The sequence below is a fragment of the Echiichthys vipera genome, assembly GCF_963691815.1.
Source record: "Echiichthys vipera genome assembly, chromosome: 8".
NCBI lineage: Eukaryota > Metazoa > Chordata > Actinopteri > Perciformes > Trachinidae > Echiichthys > Echiichthys vipera.
This window is the reverse complement of record NC_139833.1, coordinates 15,271,767-15,294,010: the sequence shown is the minus strand read 5'-3', so window position 1 is coordinate 15,294,010 and position 22,244 is coordinate 15,271,767. Positions and strand designations below refer to the sequence as shown.

General features: G+C 37.3%; 2 protein-coding genes across 2 annotated transcripts; both read right to left on the bottom strand.

The window, feature by feature from the left end:
- Positions 1 to 1,332: 1,332 nt before the first annotated feature.
- Positions 1,333 to 18,197, bottom strand: LOC310950168 (uncharacterized protein; the record flags this gene model as incomplete). Its single annotated transcript, XM_083917830.1, has 9 exons — positions 18,132 to 18,197; positions 17,852 to 17,906; positions 16,999 to 17,101; positions 16,609 to 16,906; positions 16,244 to 16,456; positions 4,065 to 4,119; positions 2,687 to 2,789; positions 2,296 to 2,593; positions 1,333 to 1,557 (listed from the first exon to the last, which is right to left on the bottom strand). Exons 2-9 carry the CDS (start codon positions 17,904 to 17,906, stop codon positions 1,333 to 1,335), a joined length of 1,350 nt encoding a protein of 449 aa, XP_083773956.1. The 5' UTR covers positions 18,132 to 18,197.
- LOC310951068 (C-reactive protein-like) lies at positions 10,882 to 13,017 on the bottom strand. The gene is made up of 5 exons (XM_083919142.1): positions 12,854 to 13,017; positions 12,318 to 12,372; positions 11,894 to 11,996; positions 11,507 to 11,801; positions 10,882 to 11,354 (listed from the first exon to the last, which is right to left on the bottom strand). Exons 2-5 carry the CDS (start codon positions 12,370 to 12,372, stop codon positions 11,136 to 11,138), a joined length of 672 nt encoding a protein of 223 aa, XP_083775268.1. The 5' UTR covers positions 12,854 to 13,017; the 3' UTR covers positions 10,882 to 11,135.
- Positions 18,198 to 22,244: the final 4,047 nt, after the last annotated feature.

Sequence of the window (22,244 nt, the reverse complement as noted above, 5' to 3'; positions counted from 1 at the left end):
AGGCATTTAGGATCCTAACTGAGGTGAGCACAAATTAATCCTAAAGCGGTTAAGCCTGCAAGTGGGGACTCTCTAGCCTCTACCTGATTGTAGAAGCTGGTATTCTGTGTGCAGAAAATGTGTCATGTGATAGTATTTTGTATTGGAAAGCGTGGTTTACGTCGGGGGATGGGCACATAAGCCCGGGAAAGAGTGTGCTGGTGGTGGTGGTTGTGGATTTGTGGTTGCGTACTATCTGATGGATGAACACAGTACCATGGCTATATCCTATGGCTGTCATTTTTGACCAGGAACACCACAGGTTTTACAAAGTTGACCAAACCACTCAAAATTTATGAAAGTGGAGGACATCATAAGGCCTTTAGACAGTCAAATGAGAAAAAACAATATTTGTGATTGATGATAGTAGAAAATTGGTCAGATTTGACCCGAACACAACAGAAAGGTAAATGTCAAGACATGTCTGTAACTCTGGCAATATTGGTTGTGGAAAGATCAGAGTCGTTTCAAACAACACACATTTTTTCACAGATTAATAAAATATACATATTATAACAGTTTACACTCTTTTAATAGTTGTTTTAAGAACATACTAAAAATGTTCTCTTCTCTCCTCTTCTCTTCTCTTCTCTTCTCTTCTCTTCTCTTCTCTTCCCTTCTCTTCTCTTCTCGGATCAAATAAGGAGTCTGTTTGTCTTTCATAAATGGGCTTTACAAAGTGCTTTATTAACGACCTTGAAGTCAGTTCCTTCACTCTTGGATGAGTTTTAGTTCCTCTCAAAGATCAACGGGTCATGAGAGTGAAGAAGCAGAGGAGGCCAGTTCAGAGTCAAAGAGAGGGCCAACGCACAGAGAAGCCCAGTTCTGATAAGGCATTAGGGATTTCTGATCAGACTGTAATTAGGGGTGTCATCACGAATAGTGTCCCCTTTCTTTGATGATGATGAATAGGGCTCTAGAATAGTCACAAATGAGACCATTGGGAGATAACTAGACTGAAGACTACAGAAGGTGTAGCCATCAAAGAATATATAAAGCACATGCAACTAGAAAACACACAATACTTTATATATCTCAAAGTAACATCTTTCCAAAAATGACATACAGAAGGAATGCAATACAACCTGAACTTTATTTAATCTTCAGCTGGTTTTAATTTCACAAGCTTTGATGCAGTGGCAAGTCATACATTTATTTAGGAAAGTTATATTTGGCAGGATTAATTATTGTTCCACATCAAACAAGTTAAAGGCTCCTTAGAAAAGTAAGCTAAACACATCTCTCAAATAAAAAATAATGTCAACAATAGATACTCTTGACTTTGAAAAAAGTTTAATAACAGGTCTCGATCTTTTGTTTATCTTCTATCAGCACTCTTCCTGTGGTCTGGAACTCCAGTGCATTCCAGTTGAGCACGTTCCCTGGCATGAAGTTTAGATGATACGCATAGTTCTGGATCTCACAGGGGGAAAGGATGTGGTCCCACAGGTGGACATCGGACAGCATGCCAACAAAAGACTGATTAATATCAAAGCCTCCACCATGGGAATCTTGTTCCTGTAAATTTGCAGACATTAGAGATAACAGTTATATTACACAATGTTGTATTTTTTTCCTGATGTATTGTTTTAACACAAAAAATCCCAAAGAAATCATTTGAAATTTGGAGAAATACATGTATTTGCTTAACTGTTGAGAGTGGGATGAGGAGATTATTACCAATCTATTTTACATATCTAGATTATATCTCTAAAGTTGGAGCCAGCACTCTGTTAGCTTAGCAAAGTAGACTATATGTAATATGTAAGACTACAAACGGGGAAACAGCTAGCTTGACTCTGTCTCCATATACTTTCATTTATTTTATTTATTTGGCAGATGCAATTGTTTAATTTCTACCAAACTTCATCAGTAATGACCAAAAAAAATAAATCAACATCAATCCTTGTTGTCATGAGAAGTGCACTGAGGTATTGCTCGGCCAGCAGTTGCCAGGAAACCAGCAGAGGCGAGAGGATGGCACTGCTACTAGCAAGGAAATATTCTGGCACAAAATCTTTAGTAAAAATGGGGGAAATATTTTTACGCTTCAATTTTGAATGAGTATGTTACCTTAGGACGTGAGCATATTGCGTTTGTGCTAAGCTAAGCTAACAGGCTGCTGACTCTAGCTACATATTTCTCATGCAGAAAGGAGACTGGTATTGATCTTCTCATCTCTCTGCAAAAAAACGAATCAGAATATTTTCCATAATGTCAAACTATTCATTTAAGTGTGGTTCTTAAAAACTGTACCTGTCCTAAAACAATTATAATGGGCCCGCTGATGTTGGATCCAGAGCTGATGAATTTCCTACTTGAGGGCTTTCCGTCTAACCACAGCTGCACCAGTCCAGATGCAGAATCCCATGTGGAACATACTGAGTGCCACGTGTTCAGTTTATAGTCCTGCCCCCTGAAGTCTATATGGCTACCCCTGACGTAGAGATCAATCTCATCGTTTGTACCCTCCTTGTAAATCAGAAATTGATTGTCAACAGAAGGTGTAGACAAAGAGAAAAGGCTGTGGAATCTATTGAGGTCTGTAAAGGACCTGTAGGAAACATAAAGACATTGACATACATGATTATTTCTACTGTCAGAGATGGAGTTGGCTCTTTCGCTTATTTTTCATATTCAACATTACCTGAGACACACAGTAACAGCCCTCAGAACCTGCCTTGATGTTGTCAGCCTCACATGAGCTGAGTTAGTTTGTTGCGGGAAGGTGAACACTTTACCTGACAGATCTTTACAAAAGAGATTTTGGAAATTTGAAATCAGGAATCATATGAAAAGTAAATGACCTAATAACATTTTCAAATTATTTCAACAGTAAGCAAAATGTACTCACTAACTAACTGTTTCATAAAAAGTAAAAAGAAAAAAATAAGATGAAACTAAAAATTAAATTACTGGATGAAATACCATACACATCATCTATAGAGCCACACCACTACTGCAGCTAAGCTCAACTTTGACCTCTCTCCCTTTGTGTTCCCCTTGAGACGTTTGCCACTCCTAATTGAAATCAAGCCCCACTCACAAGGATGCTCTTGCCACATGCCGCCCACATCCCTTTTTTTTAGTACTTTATTAAAGTTTATGCATTAAACAAATCATACACTCACACACAAACACACACACACACACACACACAAACACACACACACAGACACACACACACACACACACACACACACACACACACACACACACACACACACACACACACACACACACACACACACACACACACACACACACATACATTAACACACACACACACACACACACACATACAGTACGTGTTATAATATATAAAAGAAACCTGTGTGCAAAATGTGCAAAATGCTAAAGTGCATCCAGTGTGTATAAAGTCCATGATGTTCTTCATAAGTGCTGTGTGTCACAAGTTCAAAATGTTCCATGGAAGGAGGTGTTTTTTGTTCAGAGCTCCACATCACCACATCACCACCACACTCTTGACCTAAAGGTGGAGCTGTAACAATAAAGTTTATCATGTGGCAGTCATCTCAAAAACAGCTTGGCTTAGAGTCAAAATCCTTTCATCATTTGAAACTTCTAAATGCATCTGCATCTCTGCTCCAATGTGCCTCTGCTCTAAAAAATATCATATTAGCCGATCCCAGCTGACATTTGGCGTAAGGCGGGGTATACCCTGGACAGGGATCCTGGACCCCATCGCAGGGCACATAGAGACAAACAGAGACAGACAACCATTCATACTCACATTCACACCTACGGGCAAGTTAGAGTAATCAATTAACCTAACACCTGCATATCTTTGGACTGTGGGAGGAATTCGTAGAACCAGGCCAATTTTCTCACACACCTGATATATTGTTGGTTTTGCTATAAAGTTCATATTTCATTTATCATATTAAAAGTCATAAAAGTAACAAAAACCAAAATCTCCTGTAAGCCAGATACATTTGCATGTATCTTTTTTTAAGATTTTTTATTTTGACATTTCGTTTGTTAAATGAAGAAGATATTTTTACCTTGTGGAATGGCAGCACATGCTGTCAGCATCACCAGTAGAAGATACAATGCCATCTATACAAAAATAGAATTCAGTACCGGTGTAAGGGGATGGGACAAAATATAATTTTATCACCAAACTATAAATGTAAATTATCTGGACAATCATTAATATCCTCACAAGTGACTTGACAGCTGATTTTATTGAGGTTTACAGCACTTTTCCCTCTAACCATAACACCAATTTGGCTTCAGACCATGAATTAAACTCACTTGATGTTGCAATTTAAAAGGAGAAGTAGAAAGTGAAAGTGTTTGTTACATATGCAATTAAAATGGCACGTAGCATGTAGTAATTAACCCCAACAGCAAATTTAAGTTTGATCATTTCTTAGTAAGTGCAGAAAGGCTACTGTATTTTACTTTTTCCGTGAATACCACTCTCTTTGAGTCCATTCTACTACATGTTTTGTCACTAAAAATGGCGTGTGTCTATCTGAGAAGCAATAGGAATATTTGTTTATAAACAAAATGTAACTTAGAGTGATTCCAGTGTGCTTTCATGCCATTTTAATAGTTTCCAGCATAGTTGATTTTTATACTGTCCCATGTATACCGGTGTGTGATAAAGTGAAAATATGTTTGCGTAGGTTAGCCTGCTACAATAAAGTCATGCTAAATTCCTCTATTTTGCAATGTAAATCATGGCTTCATCTTACCTTGAATCCTGTGTCAGGATGTTGTCTACTCCAATGTGTGGGATTGTGAGTTTTATACTTTGACTGCTTCCTCACTGTGGCTATTAACTTTGTTTTCTTCTTGTCTCCTTCCTTGTATTCAATTTATGGCTTCAGACTCCAGCAATTTGCAATTGTAGAATATTAACTGAGGAACTGTCATATAAGGGATATTACAGTACACTTATCAAAATAGACTTTGAGCTGCTTAATCACTATACAAAATTAACAACAAACAAGATAAGACAGAACAGTTAACAACACTGTTACATTTAGGTGTTTCTATTATGCTGTTGCCATGCCTATAAGGCTGGAAATGTCAGTCTGTTGGTTGGTCTTCTACTTTGTTCCAGGCTGAATTATCTCATGAATTTGTACAAATATTCATGGTCTCCAAATAATGTATCCTATAACGTTGATGACCCCCCGACTTTTTGTCCCCTACAGGTTCATATTTAGTTTAATTTGTTTAGTTTATTTTGGACAATTTCCACTTCACTACTACTACAGCCTAACTAATACAACTCAACTAAACATATTAAAATTAAATTCTAAGTATCAGGATAATATTCTGAATCACAGGATAACCATGACATAACATTTGCATATTGTCCTATTCCTACCAGTGAGTAATAGACTGCAAATGAGGTTGCTGTTTCTAAGGTTAGCCTGCTACAATGCAGTCGTGTTAAATTCCTATTTTGCAATGTAAATCACAGTGCAATGTAAATCACTTGATCTTACCTTGAACACAGGGTTCAAGGTAAGATCAAGCTGTGATTTACATTGCAAAATATGGATGTCAGGATGTTGTCTGCACCAGTCATGGATGGATTACTGAATGGGCCTACCGGGCACAGGCCCAGTTGCCTATAAAGTCAGAGGCCATTGCTGATAAAATATTACTAAGAGAAAACACACAATGATAACAAAGAGATGCCAAAATACCACAAGTATACACAAAACGACCAAAAATGAACACAAGGAGACATAAAAATGACTATAGGGATGCAAAACAACCACAAAGATATGCTAAATGAGTGAAAATAGGCACAAAACGACCACATAAAGACAAAAATGATAACAAACACACACAGACTGATTAGAGACAGAAATGTAAAATGATCACAGAGAGAAAAGAAAATGACACAATAGAAATGTAAAATGTCAACAAAGATATGCAAAATGACTAAAAATAGACCCACAATTACAAAGACATATGAAACAAATAAAAATGTACGTAAAAAGCCCACAAGAGAATGAAAATGACCACATAGAAAACTATCTTAAAAAAGTGCACAATGAACACAAAGACCCAAAACGACTACAACACGACTAAAAGTACACTTAGACTACTAGACTTAGTACACTAGGTGTCTTATTCCCTTGTAGACAGTGGGGGGCCTCTTAGGGCGCACTCACACTGTCCATCCGTACCATGCCCCGTGCTTTAGGGTACTTGTCCCCCCCTCCCTCTCCCCCCGCGCCCCAGGCCCGTTTGTACTCACACTACCTGGGCCTCGGAGGAATGTATACATCATGACGCCTTAACACGTCACACGCATTGATTGAAGTCATCGCGATGCCTCGCTTTGTTTACAAATCTTTCGATTGACCTCAGAGTTTTTGTGCGTCTTGTCGACTGTTTTTGAATATTTTCATCGACTATCGAAATCTGCAGTTAACACTCCACCTCCGCATCACACCAACGTTAACCTTTCGCCGCCATTGTTTTAAATGTCCGCGCATGGTCCCTCCTTCTTTTTTCTATATCTGAACAGGCACACATAAAATGACGTCAGAACCACCGTAGGCCTCGTGCTCGTGCGCGTACACGTGCGCATGCTCGTTCATGTGCAAACATGCTTAACAAAAGCCCACCTCTCCCAAACGGACCGTGGCCGGCAAGCGTACCGCTCCTAGACGCGGTACGCTTGCACTCACACTGGTCAAACAAACTGGACTTTAGCCGTGAAACGTGCTTTGGCACGGTACATGGACAGTGTGAGTGCTCCCTTACATGTCTGTGCCCAGGGGCCCATTTTCTCATATTCCGTCCATGCCACCAGTGTTTTTTCGATATCCAAATATCATAAATGTAGTTTTATTTAAATTTAATGACAACTTATATGAATGGTATGGTTGTATGAAACTATCATTTCAATGTTTTCAATTCTATGCTCACTGTGTCAGGAAGTTGCTTAAGATCATTAACAGGAACAAGAAAAAATTGTATCATCTGCAAAAAAAAAAAACGATAATTTTGGACAGAAAACTGAAGATCGTATGATGAAGAGAAACTGGTCAATAGTTTGAAAAAAGTGCATATATAAATTTTTGTTGATAGGAATGACCTTTGCCATTTGGATTTGATTGGGAAATATCCCTGTTTGGAATGAATGCTTACACATATGAGTGGTTTCACTATATACCCTTTACTTATGTCATGTCAATATCAGTATAATCAATGGATTTTGTTTCATTCTTTAAATTGTATACCACATCAATCAGTTCCTTCTCTTCATTTCTGAATATGATGTTGGAATTTATATCAACAATGTCATCTGCTCCCGTCGACAATATGATTTACTAAATTTTAACATTAATCAATAAGTCAGTAATCTTTCTTTTCTTTAGCATTATATTTTGGGTTATGGTAGTTTGATTTTGTTGTTTTGAGTAAAATTACACTGATAGATTGCCATGGCATGTGGCACAAGTCCTACAGGATTCCTCTGACAGTAAAGCCTTATCTCACTTCCTCCTACAACAAGGACAGACTGCTCACGTGGACATGATTTTATTACATTGCAGATTTAATATCTCCCTTGAAAAAAACATCCTCAAGATAACAGCGAGATAACATCTGACATGTACTGTATATTCATAGGGAACATTATTCATATGTTTATAAAATACACATATATCCCACTCAAGGACAATTCTGCACCTCATTTTCTCAATATTTACTTGACATGCACTAATGTACAGTAATGTTACAGTTTCACCATCATTGTACAGTATATATTCAGTAAGTACATATTAAGGATGTCACATTTGTAATTAGAAATGGAAAGTCAATTGAAAGGAGCTTTCAGTTTCATTAATAGAAGAAAAATTAAAAAGCAGGATCGGCCATTCAATAAATCTAAATATGACCATATGGCCCTAATCATATCACACTTAATACCATGTAGCCCCTTTTTTTTTTTTAGAATGATTTGAAATCAATGATCTGTTGCTTTTTATGAATCAGGACTCTATAATAACAATGGCACCGTCAATACACACACAAACACACACAGTTGCAATCAGGACAATCACACTCATCTGTTTACTTACCTGCCCACACCTGATGCACTCATCTTTGGACTTCCTGTTGACTGTACCAGCTTATTGCTGTTGTTTTAGGCCTGTCTGGGCCTTTGTCTGCTGTGCACATGAAAAGAACATTGTCCCAGTGTTATGTGTTGTGTCTGGGTCTACCTCTGGTCCGTTACATGACCTTAAAATCAAAGTCGAATAAGTTAAGAAAGTTTACTAGACTCTGTTGTTTTTTATTCTATTTTAAAGTTGCATGTTATTTGGTTTGTTTTGGTCATTGTATATAAGCCGATCTTTTACTTGTTTTTGTTTCTTACTTAATTCATTTTTTTTTAATTTAATCATAAATTCAACATGTTTTGCTCATTTGTTGCCAGATAGTGTATTAGTGGTGTGCTGGCTGAAATGCCGGGGCTGTTTTTTTTTTTTTTTGTCCTAACCCATTCCTGCTACTGTGTAGTAATATGAATATTGTATGTGTCTGTTTTAATCAATTTAGATGGCAAAATTACTGATAGAGTTCTGCAGTTCACTTTAGACTTGTTAAAGGAAATCAATTGTTGTGTAATACCTAATAGCAACTGACAATGCATGTACTGTAGAGATACAACAGTCAAGCTGAAGAGGAATTAACTAACTAATAGTTAATTGCAAAATTATGTTGCCCTACATTTCATCAGGAACCTGCTTAACTAGCTCTAGCTTAACACTAGAGGCTCCTTTGACTTCTCAAGCAGCACATAATGCTTAATTGATTCGACAGGAATATCAAGAGACTTGTTCATAGTGAGCATTGCTGCTAGAACAGCAAGTGTGCAGCCCAATTTAAAGTGTGAACTGTTGGATGGTCATGGGATTAAAGCTTCTTCAGACACGCGTAAGGTAATGTATGTGCACACAGATACCTTATGAATTATAAATGTGAAACCGAAATCTAGTAGTTTTAGTGATTGAGAGACTACCAGCATCTGTCAGCACAGAATCACTCACATGAACAATCAATAGTCCATGTGGGAGTGTGTGTGTGATTTACTATCAAAGAACTGGGAAAAGTGATGAAACATGGAGAAACTTTAGCCCTGTGTCAATATTCCCATTCAATAGGCCCATTCACATAGGGGAGTAACTACAATGTAGTGCTGTCCCGCTGAATGGGAATATTATTTATTTCAGTGTCTAAAAAACAGATCAGTATGATTCATAGAAATCCAAAAAACTCAGTTGAAGCTGCATTTATCAAATGTTGGCCAGTAGGGGGCTGAGGGCATTGAAAACAAGCTGAGAAATCCCCAGCCCTGATGTATGAAGTGTTCATGCCTGACAAGTTTATATGTGAGTATCTGACTGAACCATACAGAAAATGTGCTATGTGCCAAACCACAATGTGAGGTAAATATGTAGGTATAGATGCAGAGTGATAATCATCTCTCGGATAACAAGCGTTACATCTGGTCAATTCATTACGTTCTTTCAATTATTTTCTTATGATGTTTATATTTTGAAAAGCTGGGACATTAAAACAGATCAGGCAACAATGTTAGTGAGCAGTTTCACACATTTCAGACCAACATTATTAAGCAACATTATTGCCAAAAACATAACTTATTAACCATAACCGCTCAAAGAAAAAAGCACCTCAAACATGCAGGCGCTTAAGCTGCTCAGAGCAAGCGCTCCAGGATTCTGGTTAGGGTGGTGGAAGGGTCAAGCAACACCAGAATTTCACCCAGGAGACCCAGGAGACTCAGGTTTGTGTCCCGTTCATGTCCGATTCAGGTACTTTGTCCCCATCTTTTACAACACAGTCAAGTTACAGCCTGTTCTCAATCCCAGATTCTCATACTGCTAAACCCACCAGGCTTTCAACTGCTAACCCGTCTGTAGTGATATCATGCGGGTAAGTAATATGGGTCTTTTTTTGTGCCTTCTTTTGTGCGTTTTTCCTTGCAAACTTGCTTGCGCTAAGGTTGTGTTATTTAGATATTCGTTTTGGTGGGAAATTGCAGGTCGAAAGTGGTCACACTGTAGGTATTCTGTGTATGACGTGTGACCACCTGACAGTGATGTCAAGGAGCACTGGATATATTGTTATAAAAACATATTCTTAGAATAGAGATAGAAAGATATGACAGCATATTGCTGGCACTGCCAGAAAAAAAGAAAAAAAATCATAATGTTATAAAATGAAAAGGGTATTGTTCTAATAAGAGGTTTCATGTTTTAACAATATCTTCTTATGTTATTACGACATACAACCTTATCATGTTATAAAAATACATTTTTCTTGTTATAACATTATATATTATATTGTTTTAAAATGTCATAATGTGATAAATGATATAATGTAAGAATGTAAAACTCATGTTTAAATGAAGAAACAGTGAATAGAATTATAGAATATGACTCATTTGCGTTATTTGACTGGTTCTTCTTCATGTTTGAGTTGAGTTATGGTGAGATTGCGTTGTTATTGAGTAAAGGTGTGAAAGACCATAATTGGATAAATATAGAAATATGTATGTCATTTCATTCATGGTCCACTGATCACCTGTTGTCAACAAAAGCAAAATGGGTCATTATGCAGGATGACAAAGTTCAGCTGGATATTTGATTAATCCTTCATTATCAGCAGAATAACCTCTGAATGCTCCATTAGTCCAATCAGTGAATGAGATCAGGTGTCCGACCCCAGTATAATGTGATACTGAACCAGTTTTCTTTTGCAGTGGCAGCACTACATTTCCGTAAGGAAGACACCCATACATAAAACACAAAAGAGAGGAAAATATTTTTTTACTCATGAGAAATTATTTAAGACAAAGTGTTGACACAATTAAGTAATTAACTATTGTACATTGGATGTTAAATTTCAAAAACTTTACTTTGTAATACATTTATAGTTTTGTTTAGTAGGTGGGGTGTGGATTGTGTCCCTGACTTCTACAGCACAGTTATGTCAGGACATTCTGCTGGCCATTCTTCTTTCACTTCGCATTGGACAAAAAAGCACAGAAAATGTCGTTGTTGAGTTTAGTGACAGCTCATTTGTCGATCTTCTATCAGCACTCTGTCTACAATCTGGAACTCCAGCGAACTCCAGTTGATCACATTCCCTGGGGTGAAGTTTAGTTCATCTGTGTACTTCTGGATCTCACAGTGGGAGAGGGGGTAGTCCCACATATGGACGTCAGACATCATGCCAACGAAAGACTGCTTCAGGTCAAACCCCCCACCATGAGAATCCTGCTCCTGTAGATTGCAGATGTTTGAGATAAATAAAGTAAATAAAGGCTAAATTGTACAATATTTGTATTGGAATTTATACACCAGAGACACATAATAAATGAAACATTAGTATACTATTTGTTAAAAGACTATGATGCTTATTGATACAAATGTACCTGTCCTAAGATAATTATAGTGGATCCTCTTATGTTTCCGTTGCTGACAAATTTCCTAATTGAAGGTTGTCCATCAAACCATAGCTGCGTCAGTCCAGTTGCAGAGTCCCATGTGGTACAAATGGAGTGCCACATGTTCCGCTTGTAGTCCTGCCCTCCATATTCTGACTTTTTATCTATGATATGGGGCTCCATCTCCTGATTTGCTTCGTCCCAGAATAGCAGGAAGGAATTGGCATTAGACCGCGTGGCCAAAGAGAAAAGGACGTGGTCTCTTTTGAGGTCCGTAAAGGACCTGCAAGCATAACAAAGACATTACCAGCGTTGTAAGTTTCACAGTCAGGGATACAGAGGGTTGTTTTATACATTTTGAATATCTAGTTCTACCTGTGACAGACGGTTACAGCAGCAAAATCTTGTCTTGATGTTGTCAGAGTCACACGAGCTGTGTTGGTTTGTTGTGGGAAGGTGAACATTTTACCTGACAGATCTGAGGAGAGAGGGAGAAAAAAAAGAAATGAAAAAGAATGTAAATCTGTTATTATAAGCATAGATAATCACCTCTAGTCAATAGGTGAAGCTAAATGTTGACTAACATTACACATTACTTGTGTTGTTATAATTATAATGCATACCGTAAATTCTGCTAACACATGAAATATGATGAGTTTACTATATATTTTAGATGAAAGTCGCCTTGTTTCACCACTGTGCCTAAAATAGTATAACACAACATGTAAAGTAAAATTGACTTTGAGGCAACAGATTGCTACAAACTCCTACTTTTCCTTTTGGTATTAAACTATTTTACCTTGAAGACTTGCAGCACACGCTGGCAGCATCACAAACAGCAGCAAACACTTCATCTAAAACAAAAAGACACCATGAAAGACACTTTTTGATTCAATTAATCCAACACTTTAAAGTTGCTACTAATACCCTGTGTGCCGAAGACTAAAGATGAATTTACTCTTATTTAACTTGAACTGCTACAATAAGCAATATAGGTGGAAACATTCAAATAAAATGAAAAAAGTTTGCATATAATACAAATAATAAAATTCCCATGTTTTATATATGACGTCACACTGTTAAAGTAATCGCCCAAGTTATTTTTCATTTAAGGTTGTTTTTTTTTGCCTAAATCATCTCCTCATGATGCCGGCCACCTATGGTAAAATTGCCTACATCCTCAGTTGATCAGATCATGTGATGTTACCCCTTTAAGATAATGGCCTATGTCAAGTGTGCTTCACTTTCCGTGAATATTTTTTGTTTCCTGAAAAATTGAAAAAAAAAAACGAGTTAGGCGATTATTTTAACAGGGTGAGGATGTGTAGCTCTTACCTTGAAATCTGTGTTTGGATGAAGTGCGTAGTGTGAAAAGGATTAATAGTTGTGTGCACTCACTGCTTCCTTATTTCAGTATGTGTGTTTCCTTTGTATACTTCTCTATTTTTTTGGCTTAAGATTCCTTTTTTTGTAAAAAGACATTATCCACATACAGTGCTGAATCAACAGAATTCACAGTGAATACTCATCCTTATGTTGAAATAGTCAACGTTCCAAATTGAAAGTGCATGTTATTATGAAGTTAGGCTTACTTGTGAACCTTTTTTTTTTTTACCTTTTTGGGTCTTTATATGTGCAGTAAAGGACAAATGCAGTGGCAATGCAATTTGCACTGGGCCGTAGTCTATCTTTGCACTTTTCCTTCTTTGCTCTGAGGTGAGTGGACTGAGGATTATCCAGAAACTTGTTGCAACATGAAACTGTATTGCATGTATAACAACACCTATCAATGATGTCAGAGGGCACTGAATACACTCAATTCAATTCAATTCAATTCAATTTTATTCATAGTGCCAAATCATAACAAAGTTATCTCAGGACACTTTACAGACTAGGTATAGACCACACTCTATGACTTATTTATGATTTACATAAACCCAACAATTCCCCCGTAGAGTACGGTGGCAACGAAAACCTTCCCTATAACAGGCAGGAACGTCAGACAGACCCAGCTCTGTGGAGGACGGACATCTGTCTTGACCGGTTGGGAAGGAAGAAAAGGAGAGAGAAAGAGAGAAAAGAGACAGATGGAGAGAGAGAGACAAAGACAGACACAAAGACAGACAGACAGACACACTTCCAGTAACTATAATAACATCTATAGTAATGTGAATATGACTTATATGTTATGGCAGTTAATACAGCAGAATAGTAGAAACAAGCACAGCTAAGGTTATAGATTATAATAGCAGCAGGAAGCGTCATGCAGGACCACGGCAGCAGGCACCACCACGATCAGCAGAGACCTGCAAGACGACAAAGCACAAACAACTCCGGGGAAGAAGTTGAATTAGTAACATGCATTGATGAGACATGAATGATACAGACAGAGAGGAGAGAAGCTCAGAGTATCTGGAAAAGTATTATCCCCCGGCAGACTAGGCCTATAGCAGCATCATTAAGCAGAACAAACTCAGCTTAAAAATAACAACATAGCTAAGGGGAAAGTTTTATGTTTACTCTTAAAAATGAGGACAGTGTCTGTCTTCCGAATAACACATTTCTGGTCTGGACATTTTTGCAAACACTCATATATTTAATTAGATAATGTATAATTAGCATATTTCATGATACAATTTCATAAAACTTGTAATACAAAATCATAAAATAATAGTCTTTATATAAGGAATCAACTGGGGAAGTTTGATGGTGATCTATTTGTTAAAAATGTTACACCTGTCAACTTTAACCCAGGAAAATAGCAAATGTCTAGTGAATATGAAAAGCGACCCCGAGGAAAGGCTTTCATATATGAATTTACTGATCCTATACCGTAGGTAAGGTTTTGCCTACTCAGGTGGTACCGATATCTGGTCTGGCCCATGGACTTTACCTGACACAGGCAGCTACAGTGCTGAAATTCTGTCTTCATGTAGTCAGTTCCAGTGTTGGGAGTAACACGCTATAAAAGTTATGTAATTATTTTAATTCATTGCTTTTTGCTGTAATGCGGTAATGTAAGGCATTACAAAAAAGGGTAATATTTTACTCGGTACAAATTTCATTAGAATGCATGTTTAACCCGAAATGAAGTGGTGTTTTGTTTTTATACAAATTCGCCAAAAACACTGCAGGATCAGCAGAGGAAAAATCGCTCAAAATCCGCGCCTACTGTAGAAGCTACATCTTGTTGTTACTGATTGAAGAGATGATGATTTCTACAGTAGCAGACCAAACGCTGGACAAAACATTCACGAGATGGACAAAGGCCCACTACTTTCAGTTCGTTAGCGACACAGACATGAAGAATATTATAGTCAAGTGCACTTTGTGTACAAAACCAAAAGATCTATCTACTTCCTGAAATTGCATTTTGGGTTACAATACAGCAGGCTTTATCTCTATTCTTTTTAATATGAATAGGCCTAAAGTTACAGTATCTCTATCACAATTTACCAGAATTTGACCTTTTGTCTGTTCTTGCTATGATTGTTCTTTGTATTGTGCCATGGGCTGCAGCTATTGTATTCTACTTTTTTTTAGCCTTAAGCGTAGCTCAATCAAATACCACATCCCCTTCCACTGGATATGTAATTAGCTTATTGTGTTTAATAAGCTACATTTAGAATGACAAATCTATATTTCCAGTTATTTTGGTGAGAGTAAGGTAAGATTGAAATTGTGTGATCTAAAGATAATGGCGTTAGACACAGGTTTGGACATAATGGTTTATATAGTATACTATTGAATTACTGTCTTGTTTGTACATTTGGTGGTTACAGTGATGTTAACTCTATGAGCTATGTTCTGTTATCACATACAGCACAAGTTGGCGTTGTTCAGGCAGCTGGGAGTTGATGGAGTCGAGAGAAAGAAGGAGAATGGGGAGTTTCCACAGGGGAGCGGAAGAGAGGGGACGAGAGCATTAATGGCTTGACCATTCTGTGTTGTGTGGAGACTAGCTAAAGTTATGAGGATAACCCAGAACGTGTTGGACTGTTTTATATCTTCACATGCACCCACATCATTACACTACCTTATCAGTAATGCAATAGTAGTGTAATGCCTTATGTTTTAAATACAGTAATATTATAATGTAACAAATTACTTTGAAATGACAGCATCAAGTAAAACATAAAACATTTTGTTATTGAAGTAACTTGCTCAACACTGGTCAGTTCCAGGTGAGCTGTGTTGGTTTGTTGTGTGTTCAACGACAAAGTAAACTTAGCTTTTATTTTACTTTTACTGGCTGTAAGTTGGGCATTTGTGTCAACATCCTTCTTATTCGAGCCATTGCAGCTTACATTTACGTTAAAAGAGTTATGGGTAACTGGTCGCATCACACTGGCTGGGAGGCAACACCTTTGTAGAACAACTTTATTGAAAAATATGGTGTGAAAACCCACTTGATTTAGGTAACTCACGACAACTGAAGCCTTATTTTAGTTTGATCTGAACAAAAGGTGTGCTGTGAATTGTGTCACCATCTTCTGCACAATTATGTTTGGACTTCTTCTCTTCATGGTAGCAGATAAAATGTTCAGAGTCACCATAGAAACTATTTTATTTTATTTTTGTATTCAGATAAATCAGAACCTATCCTTCAGTCAACAACAATTTAACTTAAAATGCAGCCATTTTTAACCTTCATTTCACATTGGACATAAAAGCACGTCATTACTGACTTTCTATAATAAAGTGGTATTGTTCTAAAGTTTAGTGACAGCTCATTTGTCGATCTTCTATCACCACTCTGTCTACAATCTGGAACTCCAGTGAACTCCAGTTGATCACATTCCCTGGAGTGAAGTTTAGTTCATCTGTGTACTTCTGGATCTCACAGGAGGAGAGGATGTAGTCCCACATGTGGACATCAGACATCATGCCAACGAAAGACTGCTTCAGATCAAACCCCCCACCATGAGAATCCTGCTCCTGTAGATTGCAGATGTTTGAGATAAATAAAGTAAATAAAGGCTAAATTGTACAATATTTGTATTGGAATCTATACACTAGAGACACATAATAAATTAAACATTAGTATACTATTTGTTAAAGGACTATGATGCTTATTAATACAACTGTACCTGTCCTAAGATAATTATAGTTGATCCACTTATATTTCCTCCAGTGCTGACAAATTTCCTAATTGAAGGCTGTCCATCAAACCATAGCTGCGTCAGTCCAGTTGAAGAGTCCCATGTGGTACAAATGGAGTGCCACATGTTCCGCTTGTAGTCCTGCCCTCCATATTCTGCCTTTTTATCCTTGATATGGGACTCCATCTCCTGATTTGCCTCGTCCCAGAATAGCAGGAAGGAATTGGCATTAGACGGTGTGGCCAAAGAGAAAAGGACGTGGTCTCTTTTGAGGTCCGTAAAGGACCTGCAAGCATAACAAAGACATTACCAGCGTTGTAAGTTTCATAGTCAGGGATTCAGAAGGTTGTTTTATACATTTTGAATATCTAGTTCTACCTGTGACAGACGGTTACAGCAGCAAAATCTTGTCTTGATGTTGTCAGAGTCACACGAGCTGTGTTGGTTTGTTGTGGGAAGGTGAACATTTTACCTGACAGATCTGAGGAGAGAGGGAGAAAAAAAAGAAATGAAAAAGAATGTAAATCTGTTATTATAAGCATAGATAATCATCTCTAGTCAATGGGTGAAGCTAAATGTTGACTAACATTACACATTACTTGTGTTGTTATAATTATAATGCATACCGTAAATTCTGCTAACACATGAAATATGATGAGTTTACTATATATTTTAGATGAAAGTCGCCTTACAGGAAATACAATCATTCAAGATTTATAAGAAAACTTTGCGGATGGAACTTGCTAAGATATCCTTTGTATATTGTATAAAGAAAAAGACAGTATTTAGGGTAAATAAAGCCTTTTTGATTCTCCACTTGTATTTGTTTTGCCCATCTATTAGAGTTGTATAAGTTGAATTTCCTCTGAAAATGGAGTAATAAGTTCCTGTTTGAATGTATCAGTCATTTATAAAATCATAAAACATCAAACAACAAGTTTAATATGAAAACACTCTGTTTATGTTTTTGTTGCTACCAATAATTCTCAGTATTATGTAGAAAAAAGAAATGTATGTGAAAATTGAAGAGAATACAGTTTTCATGACAAATAGATAACAGATAGGTAATGATTGATCATTCTCAAGTTTGTTTCATTCAAATTAATTAGGACAAACATTGTGTTGTACCTAAATAGTCATGTACAATATGTTCAGTACGAGTGACTTTGTGGCAACAGATTGCTACAAACTCCTTCTTTTCCTTTTGGTATTAAACTAGGATTTATTTTACCTTGAGGACTTGCAGCACACGCTGTCAGCATCACAAACAACAGCAAACACTTCATCTGAAACAAAGACAAAAAGACACCATAAAAGACACTTCAATTAACACAACACAAAGTTGCCCCTAAGACCATGTGTGCCAAAGACTAAACATTAATTTACTCTTATTTAACTTGAACCACAATAAGCAATACAGGGGAAAACAATAAAGAAAAGTTTACAGATAATACAAATAATAAAGTTTCTTTAAGTTTCTCATATTTTGCAGTTGCATGTGTCGATCTTACCTTGAAAGCTGTGTTTGGATGAAGTGCACAGTGTGAATAGGATTGAGAGTGTTGTGCACTCACTGCTTCCTTATTTCAGTATGTGTGTTTCCTTTATCTACTTCTTTATTTTTTGGCTTCAGATTCCTTTTTTGTAAAAAGACATTATCCACATACAGTGCTGAACCAACAACATTTCATGTTGAAATAGTCAACGTTCCAAATTGGAAATGCATTTTATTATGAAGTTAGGCTTACTTGTGAACCTTTTTTTTGTAGTTCGCCCAGAAAATCTGAATCACTGTCTTGTTTTCACTCTATCTGAATGAATAATGGTGTCAATCAATATACTTCACTTTAGTCACATAACTTACCCTCATGGGTCTTTATATGTGCATTAAAGGACAAACGCAGTGGCAATGCAATTTTCACGGGGCTGTAGTCTATGTTTTTTATTCTTTGTTCTGAGGTGAGTGGACTGAGGTTTATTCAGGAACTTTTTGCAGCTTGAAACTGTGTTGCATGTGTAGCATCAATGATGTAATGGGCACTGAAAACACTCACATTTCTGGTCTGGAGATATACCCATATTAGCACGTATTTAATTACGTAGATAATGCCTAATTTGCATATTTCTTAAAAAACTTGTAACTTGTCATAAATTAATTAAAATTGTTAATCTATTTAGCACGTACAAAAATAAAATCGTTATTGGAGATATTGCATGACTAAAGACCATTACACCAGCCGTGTCATAAATCGGGCCAGGGGCATAAAGTAGTGGGGCCATGGCCCCGTCATTACTTTTTATCCCCTTACTTCCTGCACACTTGCTCCGACCACACCAATCTCTAAACTCAGCCTTCATTTTGATCTCACCTACACACATGTAACGTTTTCCTTACCGTATCTTGCACTGTTGCGATGCTATCACAGTGCCGATTCCTGGCCACACACAGACAGACAAACATAGGCTAAACGTCCTGAAAACACTCAAAACTGCCTCCATGGTAGTTCCCTCTACAGTTGGCGTCTATGAGTTTTTGGTGAAAGTAGAATTTTAGGAACAAATAGCCAAATATGAACTATACATATAAGCACTGCTCCCAATGTGGCCAGCCCATAAGTAATGATTCATGAAAAAGAACCTTTAAATGTTGAGGAAGATCACAAGTCTCATCCAAAGAGAGAGAATATTGTTAACAACCCACTTAGACTTTTACTTTACTTATTGTTTTATCATCTGTCTTCCTTTTTTTTGTTTTTTGTTTTGTGCACAAGTTAGTAAGTCGATCATTTTCTTCTGCCAATAATCGCTGGTTCAAAAAGGAATAACCATCTGTGTTTTTGGTTGTGTTGAGTAAATGTATCCTAAAGCAAAACATACTTCACACTGTGAGATGTGATAAGGACAAAAAGGTTAAAATATCAATGTAATGTTGTACTTTGTATTTTCCTCATAACACTCCTTGTCATTTCTACTGGGCTGTGCTGTTTCATAATTTCACCTTTTGTTCAAACTTTGACAGCACATGTGTCCCTGTAGACACCATAAGTTATTCTGTCAAACAATGAAGTATGTTAATAATATATTACAAAGTCTCTATACTTCCTTTTGGTATTCTTCAGTTAAATTAAGATTTTTACCTTGAGGACTTGCAGGACATGTTGTCAGCATCACCAGGAGAAGCAAAAATGTCATATAATTAAAGATAAAGGGCAAATTGCATAATAAAGACTAAATAGTGCCATAGAAAATGTGTTTTATCCAAGCCCCTACTACAACGACTTCCTGGTTGAATCAATACAGAAGTGCTAAAAACTGCAGTTCTCTGAGTGTCCACTAGGAGAAGTTTGCACAACAGAGCAGTTTATCATTGACCCCCCATGTTAAATGGATTCGGGCCATGAGGGTCAGTGTTTTACAGTCTATTAGCATGGTACTGTGTTGAATATCAGTTTAAATCATATATCATAAAAGCTGACTACCGGAGTCATGCACTTGACAACCGGAAAACAGTGTGTTTTCCACTAGACTCACATGGAAGTGCCAGTACTTGACTCTAGACATGGGAGAGACACGGAGATACAAAAAAATTACTCCCATTTCTTCCCGGTCCCTGAAAAAAATCTTAACATTGACTCCCACTCCAGTTTATCTAGTAAAGTGTTGTATTAGCCTAGCTCCCGGGCGGTGGTGCAAATGTTGCTAATTCAGTATACGTCAGCCAGATGGACGTATCTTTTTTGGTAAGAGGAAATGAGGCTGAGTCAAAATCTGATAAAATGGCGACTTTCAGAGGCAAGCACGATTTGACCAAGTTGAGAGAACAGGACTTGACGGGGGGTTTTTATACAGTCTATGGTTTTATCGAATGTATTTTTCAATTCATGGAATTAATTTGTCTTGTCCTGCTGCAATATATAATTCAGACACAAATGTACTCAATTACAGTCAATTTTAATTTCTCGATTCTGCTGTGCACATCATGATTTCATCATCAGGATTTTGTCTGAAACAGAAATTAAAATGATATGTTTGCTGCTTCTGCATTAATGTGCATGTTAATGCTAATGTTTATAGTGGATTTCTGTGTTGTTTTCTGTTGAGTTAGGATCTTGTGAATTGCTTTTTCCCAAAATTGATGTTCATTTAACAGAATCAATGCTTATGTTAAATTATCGAGTTCTGTATTCATTCAATTATTTAACAACTGCTTGTGGTGCTGTGTTACTAGAGAAAGGCTCAAATTAAGAGCTACGGACAACTACCTATTAGATGGATAACTGATCATATATTGTTTGTTTTTTAGAATATATCTAAAATATTGTTAACAGTTCCATGGGCTACAATTTAATAGTTGTCAACATTAGAGATGACCAAAAAAATGACCAGAGTTGCACCTCATGCTGTCCTGCTACTTGAAGTGAAAAATCTGACAAATGTCATTTTTAAAATATTGTTGTTGATTTTTTTTTTAAATCCATGATTAAAAAAATGGTGGAAGACAAGCTGTGAGACTGGTCCTGCATGTTGTAAATTGGATATTAAGATGTTTCCTTTTCGTCCCTCTGGGTGCATTCTCTGAGGAAAGCCGTTTTGACTCACATAGCTAACTGTAGATTCTATATCACCAAAACATAAGCACATCCTCTTGTTAGGCTGCTAGTGGCTGTAGCTGTCTCTTTTGGATTTTGCCAGCTCATTTTTGTGTTTAGGCAGTTCAGGTTTTACTTTACTGGTGCATATTAGGTGCATTTCCACCATGGTCGACTACTCGGAATGAGGCGGATCTATCTTGCCAAAAACGCCCCTAATTTGCATGTGAGGCCGTTTGACCGGGTAGAAAATGGCCCTGATCTCCGACAGATATACCCTTTTGTCCCCTGAGATATATCCGATTACCGATTGGATATAGCACTCAGCGGGATGTGAGGTGTGGAAGTACAGATGCCACAACAACACACCGAAGTAGAGTAGACAGTTTATTCATTGGTGTAGAACGCAACGCAGAAAATGATCGTGGACGCACAACTTTTGCTCCCTCTCTCTCTCTTTCCGATTTACACAGAAATACGCACACACAAACACACAAACACACACACACACACACACACACACACACACACACATACCGTACTGTCAACAGCGGCTCAAATTTTTAAGGTTGAGTGTTTTCTTTCATGTTAATTGTACATAAGTTGACGTTGTGAACCATACGGGCCACCTTAAAACAAACTACAACTATTCTGTATTTCTCTTAAGGAAGAACGCGACGCTTTATCACTGATCAGCTGATCACCAGCAAACAAAACCCATTGAGACTGCTATGTCACCTCCGGAGTCTAGTAAATCCCTCTCAGGCCTTTTTTTGTAATGGTAACACAACGAGTGAACTTGAGAGGGCGTGCCCTGCAACTTTCCGAGCGGCCACTCTATAGGGCTGTTGTAAATGCGATTATTAGTGCATAATTACAAGTCCCCTCCTCTCAATTTCGAACATCATTTCATGATTTCTAAATGTAATCTAACCTGCCACACTAAAAGGCATAACACTGTACACTACTATGTACTCATGTTCGTTGATAGCAACTGGTTCTCTGTCAAGGAATTTCACTAATTCTTAAAATCTC